This window comes from Grus americana, chromosome 2, assembly GCF_028858705.1.
Source record: "Grus americana isolate bGruAme1 chromosome 2, bGruAme1.mat, whole genome shotgun sequence".
NCBI classification, from domain to species: Eukaryota; Metazoa; Chordata; class Aves; order Gruiformes; family Gruidae; genus Grus; species Grus americana.
In genome coordinates this window covers 657,098-669,205 of record NC_072853.1, presented here as the reverse complement: position 1 = coordinate 669,205, position 12,108 = coordinate 657,098, and the positions used below count along the sequence as shown (strand labels likewise).

Here is a 12,108-nt window from a genome sequence, read left to right as displayed (position 1 = left end):
CCCCCGTGTTCAGAAGCGGGCTGCACTCCAAGGACCGTCACTGACCGTCCCCGGTGGGGCCCAGCTCCCCCTGGATGGATCAGGCTCCACGCTGTGGAAGGGAGGTTTAACTGCCGGCAGCGGTGGGGTCGGCAGGAGCCCAGCACCGAAGGGGCACGGCTGGGTTAACGGGTGCCGGCGCAGGTTTAGCTCCTCTGGGGCAGCGACCGCTGTCCCAGGGCAGCGGCTGCAGCGGCTGCTGCCGTCCAGGGGACCCTGCGGAGGCCGGGGGAGCGGAGCCTGCCGCTCACCGGCCCCGTGCTGCCCGTCCTGCCGCTGCTCCGGCCCAGTGGCCGTTCTCCTCCTCGCTTCCCCTCTGTCATCTCCGTCACTGGCACGGCTGAGAGAAAAGGGACTGAGCTCTCACCTCATCAGTTCTGAGAGAGGGAGACACAGGCATTCGCTTCCTTCCCCTCCAGCTCCACGGTGAGGCAAAGCTGCTATTTTAAACCCTTTAAGGATGCAGAGAGCCAACCACACTCCAAAACTAAAGCAGATTCTGGGACGGGCTCCAAGAGCCGGGCCGGCAGCTCCCCCAGCCAAACAGAAAATAAAAACAGTGCCTTAATCCCAGGCTGCTTAAGCAGCTGAGAATTTAAAAGGTGGTTTATAAGCGGGGATATAGTTCTGCATTGTTGGCATAAGGTGCTCCTTTATGTAACGAAAACTCCTCGAGTGGCCCAGGGCTTTAAGGTGGTATGTACGGAGAGATAGTGTTACAGTCTGCTGGCTGCGCTGCCGGCGAGGGGAAAGGACTTGAGTCACTTCATTCCTTCGGGTGGTACGTAAGGACGGAGTTACGGTTTGCTGGCTCATGGCGGTGATGTGTTCAGAGTTGGACTCCTGCAAGCGCTTCTCTGCCATCCCCTCTACCAGAGGGTCGGGAAGCCGAGGAGGACAGGCAGAGCTTGCTGCAGCTTAACCCTCATCCCGGCTGCTCTCCAGCCGGGCGGGGAAAGACGAACGGACAGACAGACGGCCGAGAACCAGCCCGCAGCGGCGGCTCAGCCTCACCGTGCCTCCCCGCGACGCCCCCCCTGCTCACCTCGGCGAAGAAGGCGGTGGCGGTGATCCTCTGGCTGTCGAAGACACTGCTCAGCGTTGGGATGAGATTCTTCACGATCAGGGGGAGCCGGGGGCCGGCGTGTCGGGCCATGGCGCTGAGAACAGAAAACGGCACGCGTCACCCGCGTCGGCGGTTACGGGTGGCCCCAAGACCCCCGGGAAGCTACAAGGAAGCTGCCTGCGCTGCCCGTCTTTCACGTCTCCGCATCCTGCTGCTGTGCAGAACCAGCACATTGACATCCAGGACAGAACAGCCTGGATGACCCCAGCCCGGCATCGTCCCCTCTTGTCACCGTCTTGCCTGGGGACGAAGCACCGGGCAGGATCAAGCGCACGCGTGGTGAGCGCCGGGCACCCTGGCAGGGGTCTGCTCCGGCAAACCTTGGCCGGGAGGGACGGGTTTTGTTTTGGATGAGACACTCTCAAGCGTTTGGGAGGTTCAATAAAGCATTTTTGCAAATACTGGAAAATCCCAAACCGCTCGTCTCCTCCCCGGCCGTCCAAGAGCTATTAATGGCACTGGGTGGAGGGATGGTGAAGTCCCCGGCTGAACCAGGCTCCACCGAACCGGACCGTAGGCTGCAGTCATCCCTCGGCCTCACCGCCTCGTGCCAAACTCGCTGCCGTTGGCACGAGGTTGCGCAGCCGCCGCGGGAAGGACGGGCAGCTGCCAGCCAGCCGTCTACGGGGATCGGATGCCGCTGCAATACTTGATGAACCGCAAAGACATTTCAGCAGCGGCAAAAGGCAAAAAAAGTTTCCATCCGAGGCCTTTTGGTGTCTGTCATACTTTGGTGAGAGGGGAACGGCGAGCCTGAGCCCTGACGGGAGCCCAGCGAAGCAGCCGATAGCAGCAAAGGTTTGGCTGATGGGGCTGAAGAGCTGCCGCACGGCCCCGGCCAGCGAAGCGAGGGGCACAGGGCAGCGGGCTCGACCGCAGCTGCCATCCGCATCCAGCCCCACCGCGCTCCCAGGAACAGCCGGGCTGCTTCCAGCCAGCTGGGCACAGAGCTGGCCGCCCCGCGGCACCCAGCGAGGCAGAGCCCCGCCGTGGGACTGGCGGTGACGCTGCGGGAAGCCGGGGAGACCCCCTGGACACAGCGCACCCCCTGCCCACTTGCTACGGGGTGCTGTCCCGCTCCGTGCGGCTCTTGCACCGAACCTAGAGGGGATACCAGAGAACCGGTGCGCGGCACCAGCGTCTCACCCGGCGAGCACGGCGATCCCGTCGTGGTGCCTCTCTGGACTCGCCATCAGGTCCCAGCCGCCGGCGCTGCCCACGGCTCTGGCCACCTCCTCGCTGCCCCCCCGGGCCAGCATGACCTTCAGCGTTTCCACGGCACAGCTGGGGAGAGAAGCACGGCGGTTAGGTTAGGGCAGGCTGCCCGCAGCCCTGCCTGCAGCCCTGCCCGTCTGGGAGGTCGCAGGGCGGCAGTCGAGGGAGCTTCTTGCCCGGGGAGCGCGGGGCCGCGCGGGAGGCGTTCGGGTGCTTGAGGACGGGATGAGTTATGCGAGGGCTTTAGCTGGAGTGAGACGAGCCCATAACTCACTGCTACTTCCATTTACACCGTGACGTTTGCCGTTAAAGTGATCCAAGACAATAGACTGAAAAGTAAAGAAGTCCAGAACTACTTTAAGGAGGTTTTTTTTGCATTAATATTTTATAGGTAGGGATTATTTTGCTGCAAGCACAGAGCAACATATGGGAAACATACATTATCCTGTCAAAACAAAACAAATATTAGCAATGGATAAATCTTAGCCTTCAATATAAGCAAGAGGAATGTAGTTACCACACACACAAAGCAAACATAATTTAGTCGGAGTGTCTCAACACGAAGGTCTTTCAGCTTATGAGCTGGGTTCCTGTGATTTTGGCTTCTCGCAGGGACCAGCACTTGGAGGGGCCGTCACCCCCCGGGCCCCAGGAGGCTGCGGGGCGGGGGCACCCCCGGGGCTCCGCCACGTCCCCCGGCAGCCGCAGGAGCCCCGGAGAGCCCGGCTTGCCTTAGCGAAGGACATCCACTCGCGCCTCTCGCACGTCCAAAGCGGACGCTAACGATGGAAAACAAACGCCGAGCCACCGTAGGCACAGAAAGCACACCCTGCCCCGCCAGACCCGCGGCTCTCGGCACTTTTGTGCTGCGCTTGCCTGTACGTTTTATCGGGAGCCGGGGTTCCTCCGGGGACGAGAGGAGCCGCTCGCACAAGCCCGGGGCAAAAGCACAAGGAGCAGGAGACGAGTAGGAGAACGCCACAGGTTTGCTCTTCTGCTTGGCACAGCCACGTCCAGCGCTCGGAACACGAGGTCCCCGCTGCGTCCCCGGGAGCCCCCGCAGAATCGGCTGGTCCCACGCTGCTCTCGCGCACAGGGCACGCGGCGCCCGGGCGGGCTGCGCGCCTACAGACCCGCGGGGCAGACGGTGCAGAAGCCTCACGCCTGCCCTGCAGAACCCACCCGGAGGGGCCACGGAGGAGCCGCGGAGCTGGCTCTGCTGGTGACGGCAAACAGAGAAGCAGGGCTGCGAGCGCTCGCTGAGCTCTTGTGAAAAGCACCGGCTGGCGGAGAGTCCTTCGGCGTGCTGTCAGCATCCCTGCAGCACAAAGACTACAGGACGACACGGAATTAATTACTAATTAAAGAAAACCTTAGGCACAAGTATCCTTCCGCCAGCTGCCCACGCCAATCTGCTGGTATACGTAACAGTCCCGGTTTGACTGTTTTGGAGTCCGGCCATGCAGGTCTTTGGAGTTTTTCACCCAGGTAGAGACAGCCCGAGCTGCTGCAGCGCGCGCAGCTCCCCGAGCCGGCTGTGGTGCTTCCTTGCCACGAGCTGTAGCCCAAATTGCTAAGTGACGTGCAAGCGTCTCCGTGTAGCGAGATCCTTCCACAGAGCAAGTCTCTGCCCTCCGACATCCCTTCCAGCAGCCTGGAAGAAAAGCCAGGCTCTTTTTTTCCTTACAGCCGTGGGTTTAGCGGGGAGGTACGGTGTCTGCTTCACGTGCCGCTGCCCGCTTGGAGCAGGAGACCCTGCCAGCTCTGCCAGCCCTGCCAGCCCAGCAGCGGGCAGCTCAGCTCCCCAGGGGACGAGCATCCGCCTCCAGCCTCGGCCGGGGTCCTATGGAGTGGGTCCAACAGGTTCCAGCGCCGGTGCTCAGCAGATACCCGGCCGTACCTCTGCCTACGGCGTGTCCATCCCCGTGCTCTCGCTCTCCAAGGGCGGAAATCGTCACCACACGCTGCCACGGCACTGGGCATTTTTACCAGCCCCAGAAGATCGAAACAATCTCCCTGCCCCACAACAAGGTTGACCTAACCCCGGCATGTTTATCTGGTACATGGTTGGTACGTCTCCGGTCCTCTCAGCCATTCCTGGGGTTCTCGCCCTCACTGGCAGGGAGCCCCCAACCCCAAAGCCTAACCCGAATCGCACTCCAGCTTTGGTGCAATGGAGACCCCCTCCTGCAGCATCCTGAGGACCACGAACAGTTCTGCAGAGCAAGAAAACTCCATAAGCCTCAAAACTTTGCTGGCATACCCATAGTTTGGTCCAAGAAAGCTGCAGCGGGATTTATTTTCTTGCAGCGTAGGAAAACAGCAACGAAAAAGCCTCCTGGCAGGTGCTCACGGACGACAGAGGCCAGCGAAGGCCGACGAACCTCCCACCAGCTCCCTGGTTGTGGACAAGGTCTGACAGGCAAGGTCCCGGCCCCAGCCCGGTGCTCGCGGGCGTCTCCTCGAGAGGGACCCGGCTGCGGGATTCCCGCTCCACCTGAACCTCCCCGAGGTTTCGGCTCCCAGCCCCCAACTCCAGGCTCTCCCGCTCCTTCACACGAGCTAAAAAGCCCGGAGCGAGCGCCGCAGGTCAGCCCCCACGCAACCAGAGGCTGCTCCTGCAAGGCAGATGGTTAAAGCCGCTCATTCACAAGGTTTGCTTTTTCCACCGTGTCCTATAGACATTTCCTTCCTTTCCAACAAAAGCCCGTGTCTTCCAACCTCCCTTTCCTGCCAAGCTATCATATTCACCTTTACCATCTCTCTTTGGCATTTAAATATCATGAAGACTTAGAATTCAAAACGCGTACAGGAAATTACTTTGATATTGTAACCAGCTCCTGGGACAAGGCTGGAATTTCACATCCCCGCGGTTTTTCTGCGCGTTGGACAAAGACTGTTCCCCCTCCATCAATCAGCGATGACTTCATGGACGCCCGGCCACGGCTACCTGCCCGCCCCCGTGCGCAGCAGGAGCAGAAACAGGGCTGGGAGCAGAACCACGTGCCCTTCCCTGCCCCTCCGGTCACTCCCTGGAGATTTTGGGCAGGAGCCGGCGTGACGCAGCCCCCCTCCCCGCTCCCCAAAAGCGGGCGACGTCACCGAGGCCTCGCAGCTGTGACGCACAGCCAGGACACGGCTGCTCTGTACCAACACCTGCAAGATCGAGCGGAGATTTGAGAAGCGGCACTAAGAAACCCGGCACAGCGCACGCCTGCCGGCACGTCTGGGGAGCGGCGGCGGCGAAGGAGCCTTCTTCCCTTCTCGAGGGCACGGATGCCGCATGTGACCCGTCGGCTGCGGTCCCGAGGGAGCGAAGCAACACATCGCCAGCACACCCGCGCTCGGACTAGCCCTGGTGACACGAGCCGTGGGCTCGGACCAGCAAGAAAGCCCCTCCGGCCGAATCCTGCCCAGCTTCACCCTGCAAAGCCGGGGACCAAGCTGGCCGCCTCCGTCGGCGGTGGTGGAGGGAGCCAGCCTGCGGCAGAGCCACTCGCCGGGGGCTGCGGGAGAGGGGCCGGGCAGCCCCCCCCATCCCTCAGCCGGGATGCGGGCGCTGAAGAGCTGCTGGCTCCCACCCACCTCCTGGCTGCACGGCGGCTTTTCTCACAACAAGGGGCTGGGGGCTCCCGCACCCCGATGGTTCGCTCTCGGGATCGACAGCCGCCTTGCTGCCGCGGGAAGCACCCAGAGAGGAGCCTGGGCCGTGCGGGGAGGCACGTGGGCTCATCCAGCCCCACTCCACGGATGGGGCAGCGGTCCCGGCAATAGCTCAGCACGTTCTGGTTTGTGTCCCCGATGTTGTTTGGAGCCCAGACACTCTTGGAGGAAGAGCCGTCGTTTCTGGCTCCTACGCTTCCTTCCCTGGGAGGCAACCAGTTGCTTCGAGTTTCCTTCAGTACTCCCCGCGTCATGGCACGGGGTCTGGCTGGATCTGCCCGTGCCTCTCTTCCAGGAGTCGTTAAGAGGGAAAAGCATGACGAGAACAGACAGTTCTGGCTGCACAAGCCCAAAGCCACAAAGGCAGCGCGAGTGTCCGCTCCCCTTGGGGGGATCTGCACAAAGCCACCCCGAACCGCGGCCGCTGCCGTGCAAAACACCCCACGGGGACAGGGCAAGTGCCGCAAGCTCGGGGAGGGCACCACCAGCCCCAGAACAGCCGTGGGGCAACCCACGATCGGCCTTAACCAACCTGCTCCTCTGACACATCGGGTTCATTTAATTTTGTTCTAACATGTGGTCTAAATAAAACGCTAATCAGATAGCAGCCCCGCCATCCAGCATAACAACCTGCTTCCACTCGTTACATCTCCCTGCCGGAAGAGTCACCCTCCGCGTGAGCGGCAGCTTTCCGAGGTGAAGACGGGGCCCACCATGGAACGGCGGCAGACGGGGGCATCGCTCGCTGTGCCCAACGCCGCCGTTCCGGTCGCTCCGCTCGGGATAAGGAAACGGCCTTTCTTCACCGTTGGGGTTTGACAAATGAACTGTCAAGTGATGCTACAGCCCGTTTAGCTCGCTGCTGCTTTGTCTGGTGTCTTTGTGGGCTCCTCCAGGCTTTTTTTTTTTTTTTTTTTCCTCCCCTAAGACTAATAATAGCCTGTAAAAAAAAATCCAAGTCTGGAAACCCACAGGAGGATAAAACTGAAAATCAGGGCAGAGCTTCCTCCCCAGGGGAACCTGTAGGTGTTGAGCTGGTGGGGGGAGCAAGCAGGTGATGGAGACGCAGCGCCAGAGAAGGGCTCCCTGCCCTCCGACCCCTGGGAAGCCTGCAGCACCTCCTGCACCGCTGCCTCGGCGGGGGTTAACCCCAACATCCCACAGATTTCGAACGCTTTAAAGCAAACGCAGGTACCGCTCATCAGCCAGACCGCTTGCTGCGGGACGAGGGCACCTCGCAACGCCAGGGCTGTGCCACGGCAGACAAGCTGCCCGAAGCAATGCGGACCGGCACCGGCACCCAGCCCCGGAGCAGCTCCGTGAGGGTCCGCAGAGCGGGAGCAGGGCTGTCTGCATCCTGCTCCCAGCCGCACCGCCTACAGAGGCTGAGGAGACGAGCCCTGCTCCTTTCTCCTACACGTGAAGGCGTCCCCAAGGCAGCCCAGAGGTGCAGGAGAGAAGAACAACCCCTCAGTGCAGCTCAGCACGGGCTCAGCTCCCGCGGCAGCACTGGATGGAGCCACGCAGGGCACGGGCAACGGCTGGAGAACCAGCACGTCACACCAAACCAGCGCCATGCCCACGAGAAGCTGAAGACATCAGCAGGACACATTCACTGGCCCGACACCCTGCCGCCCCCGGGTTACAGCCTCCTGCTCCCGGAGGGGACGCGCTGATGCCCAGGGCTGGGAGTCCTGCGCTCGCCGAACGCGGGCTCTGCCTTCACGGCGTCCCACCTCTCCCAGCACAACGGCTCTACTGGAAACATCCAGGAGCTGACGGTGCCTGAACAAGACACGGACCCGGTGCGGGGCACAGACCCTGCGTGGGACACAGACCCGGTGCGGGGCACAGACCCTGCACACCCAGGGTCTCCTTGGGGGGGAAAGCCTCGCTCGCAGAGGCCCTTTCAGCATCCTCGCTTTCTGAAGAGGACAGACGCGCAGGGCCAGCGCAGGAGCTGCTCCGCGCCAGCGACACCCTTTGGTGCTTGAACCGGGCTGTCTGGCTCAAGCAGAGGATTATTTAGCAGCTGCGGTGACTCTCTCCTAGGTTCAGCAGCCGGGCCTCTCACAACAGAGAGATCATTTTTACACCACCGCGGCTGAAACCCAGGCTTGCCAGCGCCAGGGAGGGGCCGGGACCCGAACCCACTGTTTAAGAAGCTGCCGAGCACACCGTGCCTGGCTGGGCAGCGCGGAGGCTGCCGGCGTCCCAGCGCATCACCACTCGGTGCGGCTATTTGAAGGCGTTTGCCACAACCAGGTGGGGGGCACGGCAGCTGGGGAGCAGCTCTTTGGGGCCTGAGCCCTCCCACCCGGCCCCCCGGGACTCCTCCTCAGTGACGAAGGACGCCACGGGCTCAAAGCACGGAAGGAGGACAAGCCGGAACGCGGTGGCTCGGCACCGACACCTCTACATGGGAAAGACGGCATGGTGGCCCGGCCCTGTTCGTTTGGCGCGACCGAGACGCCGCAGCCGTCAACACAACGAAGCCAAGAAGTTTGCTCTTTCCGGCTTCCTCATCCTTCACGGAAGCAGAGCCATCCTCCGTCCCCAAGAAATGCTCATCCGCCTCCGGCGTCCCCAGGGAGCCGCGCTCCCCAGAGCCAGCGGGGCTTTTCGGGCGGCTGCGGCAGGCAGTAACCCAATCCGGCAGGGCTCTGGCACGGGGGCTGCCCGAGCTCTGAAAAGCACATCTTTCACTGCGCCTGCGGAGGCGGCTGATTTAATGCTTCCCAATTTAGAGATTGTGTTCTGCAGAAGAAAACACACCAAAAAAAAAAAAAACCCAAACCCCAACCCCACCAGAGCCCAAACCGCACCAGAGGTCAGGCCGTCATACCTAAGGCGTTATGGCCCGGGTGTTATTACCCAGCCCTCCCACTACAGATGCAGCGCACGCTATTGTGTTTGCACAAACAAGAATGAGTTCCACATGGCAGGTAGGCGCGTTCCCTCCGCGCCGGCCGCCCCGGCTCTGCCGTACCTGCAGGGATGGAGGCTCCGGGGAGCCGGGCCGTGGCTGCTGCTCCTCCTCTCCCTGCTCTGCAGGTTCTTCGGTAGCTGAACACCCACGGTGCAGCTGACGCGCAGCAGGAGAGTCACAAACAACGGCGGGTAGAGTCCCAGCACTGCTGCCCCAGACTCCGGAGCAGACATGATCTCATACAAAGCACATGTGGCCTGGAGAGAGCGCGAGCGGGAGAAGAGGATTAGGAGGGGATCTCCCACACCACGCCGATATCTGTTAGTAAATAACCCGGCGAGGCAGAGAGAGGTTTGCTTTTTTTTTTTTCCCCCCTCCTTCCTGCAACCCTGAGTCTAACAAAGCATCGGCATCCACCCCCGGCGTAACCCCTCCGTATCGCACACGCAGCTCCGACGGAGCCGCAGCCGCGATTCAAAGCGCTGCTGGGTGTTTCCAGCTGGGGGAGGTTTGAAGTCTGTACCTGGGGAAGGAGAGCAGATCCAAGGGCTTCGGGTTTTATGGGCAGGAAGACAACGCACACACAGAGCCCTATTCCGGCCAATTTAAAAAGTCGTAATTACACGGCACGATATAGAGGGGTGTTAAAAACAGAGCGGGGAGGAGGGTTTGCTTTCAGTGCGGCTGATTCTGTACCATCTGCATTTGGTCCTTCAGAGGAGGAGGAAATTTTCACAGCTGCTTTACTGCTTAGAAAGCTGCCAAGCTGGGTTTATTTTTTCTGAAGGGATAAAATGCAAAGTGGTCTCCCTTGAGGATGGACACCTGAGAGGCTTTTTACGAGCCGGTGGATTAGCTCTAATAGGCATTACACAGCGATGCGTTATTTCCAGAGTCCACGCCTGGCACAAACTCCCGAGCCAAGGAAATGAAAAAAGCATTCCAGGTGTGGGTGGGGGAACGGCACCCTCCACGGGGCCGGGGCGGCAGCGGGACACTTACGGCCAGGGGAAGAGGGGTCGCGATGCGTTCGGATCCGCTCCCCAGCAGGAAGCACTTGCTCTCCTTGTACGGGACGTCCCTGTTCACCTTCTCCAGGAGCTGCTCCAGGATCTGCGAGGTGAGGGTGGGCTCGGTGGCCAGGGACCTCCACATGGCGCACGTGTGGCTAGAGGAGAGGAGGGAGGGGAGGGAGCGCTGTTTTGGCACCGGCTGCCGTCGTTAACTCGCTCCCTCGTTTGAGGGGTGGCAAGCGTCAGCCCCCTCCCTGTGCCAGGGAGCACCGGGGTCACGTCACCCGCCGCACAGAAACACGGCAAGGAGCGTGTCACCGCCGGACAGGAGCCACCCGGCTCAGCAGCTCGGCTGCGGTGGCAGCCAGCGCCTCGCCGTCGGCAAAGCCGGCACAGAGAGCAGGAGCCTGCAACGGCAAGCCCCGGCGGGAGAGCCGCCCTGCGTGGCTGACGGAGCTGCCTGCAGGGGAAGGCTGAAGGCAGAGGCTGTGCCGTGCGATCCTCACCCAGAGCCGCCCTGCAGCCCCAAATCCCCACGGCCCCCCAATACCAGCAGCCAGAGCGCTCCCGCCCTGCCCCGTGCACTTGGCAAGCCCCGGTGCTGCGGCGGGAATGGAGCGGCAGTTACGGTACGAGGAGGACGAGAACATCTGCTCGAGGCTCAGCCCGGGGCTGGCACCGACGTGGCCAGCAGCTCTGGGGTAGGTGGCCCGCTCCGTAAAGCGGCACCGAACACCCCAGCCGTGCTCGGCTCTCTGGGGCCAGCTCGGCCAGCTCCCGCTGCCAGCGCCTCTAAGCCCAGCAAACCCCGCGAAAGGCAGCCCCGGCAGCGAGCGACCGTGCTGATCCTCGAGCGCGCAAAGGAAATTCCAGCAGGGTCTGATTACTGGCGTAAGGAGCCAAAAGATTATCTGCAGCTTAGGCGAAAGCTGCTCCGAAGCCCAGGCACCGCGAGAGCACGTGCGGGCGCCGGGCCACCGCGGCAGAGCGGGGCAGGACCTGTCAAAGGGCAGCGCGCTGCCCAGCAGGCTGGACACCACCATGCTCTTGTGCTGGGAGGCCAGGATGTAAACCGTCTGCTGGGCCGCCTTCCGGATGTGCTCCTCGTCCACCTCCTCCAGCTTGCTGTGGATGATGCTCATGATGTCGGGCACCTGAGGGAAGAGGAGACGGCGGCGTTCAGCTGAGGGCCCGGACGTGCCGAGCACTCGGGTCACCATCTGACGCTCCCTGCAGCCGGGACACGCGCGTCCCTTCCCCTCGACCGCAGCCCGGGCGGGTAACGGGACTTCAGGAGACAGCGCGGGTGGGCAGACCGTCCGGCAGCGCAGTTTCTCTTGCTGGCTGGGGGAGGCGTCCCCGCTCACCGGGCGCATGCAGACCCACAGACCTCTTGAAGTCGAGGACCCTTCTCCACCCTGCCACCCCGGAGATGACGAGGCCGCAGGGTGTTCCCAGGTCAGAGAGGACCCAGCAGGGACACCCCCCACCTCCCCAAGCCCCAGCCTTCTGGCAAGGCACCAGCGCTAAGCCCCAGCCTCGGCCCGGGAGCACCGCGAGGAGCTCAGCGAGCGAGTTCCTACGAGGAACTCGAGCTGAACGCGGGGAGACACCTCGGCACTCGCTGCAAGCCGTAAAACGCACGTTAAGACAAATAGGAAGTTCACGCGCAGACCAGGCCTGGCAGCAAATTCCCGAGATTAAGTGCAGAGCAGCCGAGCGCTCCGGCCGCAGCTGCGCTCGGGTCTGCCCCACGGACCCCGGGGCTTAGCATCAGTTCAGATTTCAGGATCTGAGCTGGACTGGATCTGACCAAGAGGTGAGTCATGTAAACTGGAGCAATCCCATGTAGGATAGAGGCTAAGAGGTAGCGAGCGGGACTTGAGCAGAAGCTCTAGCGCAAAAGAGAGCCCGAGGAGTAGCTGGAGACCCGGTGTTTCCAATTACCGCAAGAGAAAGGGGGAGCTTAGCCCTAAGGTAGCGGATTAGACAAAAAAGCCTTCTGTGTCCAGCACCTCTAAGCCCTGCAAGCATTCAGACTGGCTTCCCAGCCAGGAACCCTGGGCTCCCCCAGAGCTTGCAAAGGTTTCGCAGGGAGCCTGAGCCCTTCTGGTAAAGTGAGC

The 12,108-nt window shown here is 62.0% G+C and overlaps 1 protein-coding gene across 4 annotated transcripts in view; it reads right to left on the bottom strand.

The window, feature by feature from the left end:
- Positions 1–12,108, bottom strand: part of MROH1 (maestro heat like repeat family member 1) — a 54,652-nt gene that overhangs the window by 9,444 nt on the left and 33,100 nt on the right. For all 4 annotated transcript variants that reach the window (XM_054815463.1, XM_054815465.1, XM_054815464.1 and 1 more), the window contains 5 exons: positions 10,985–11,139; positions 9,975–10,140; positions 9,033–9,229; positions 2,312–2,449; positions 1,085–1,199 (listed from right to left, as the gene is read on the bottom strand). In XM_054815463.1, the coding sequence (XP_054671438.1) occupies positions 1,085–1,199; positions 2,312–2,449; positions 9,033–9,229; positions 9,975–10,140; positions 10,985–11,139 (771 nt within the window). The remainder of the gene's footprint in view (positions 1–1,084; positions 1,200–2,311; positions 2,450–9,032; positions 9,230–9,974; positions 10,141–10,984; positions 11,140–12,108) is intronic.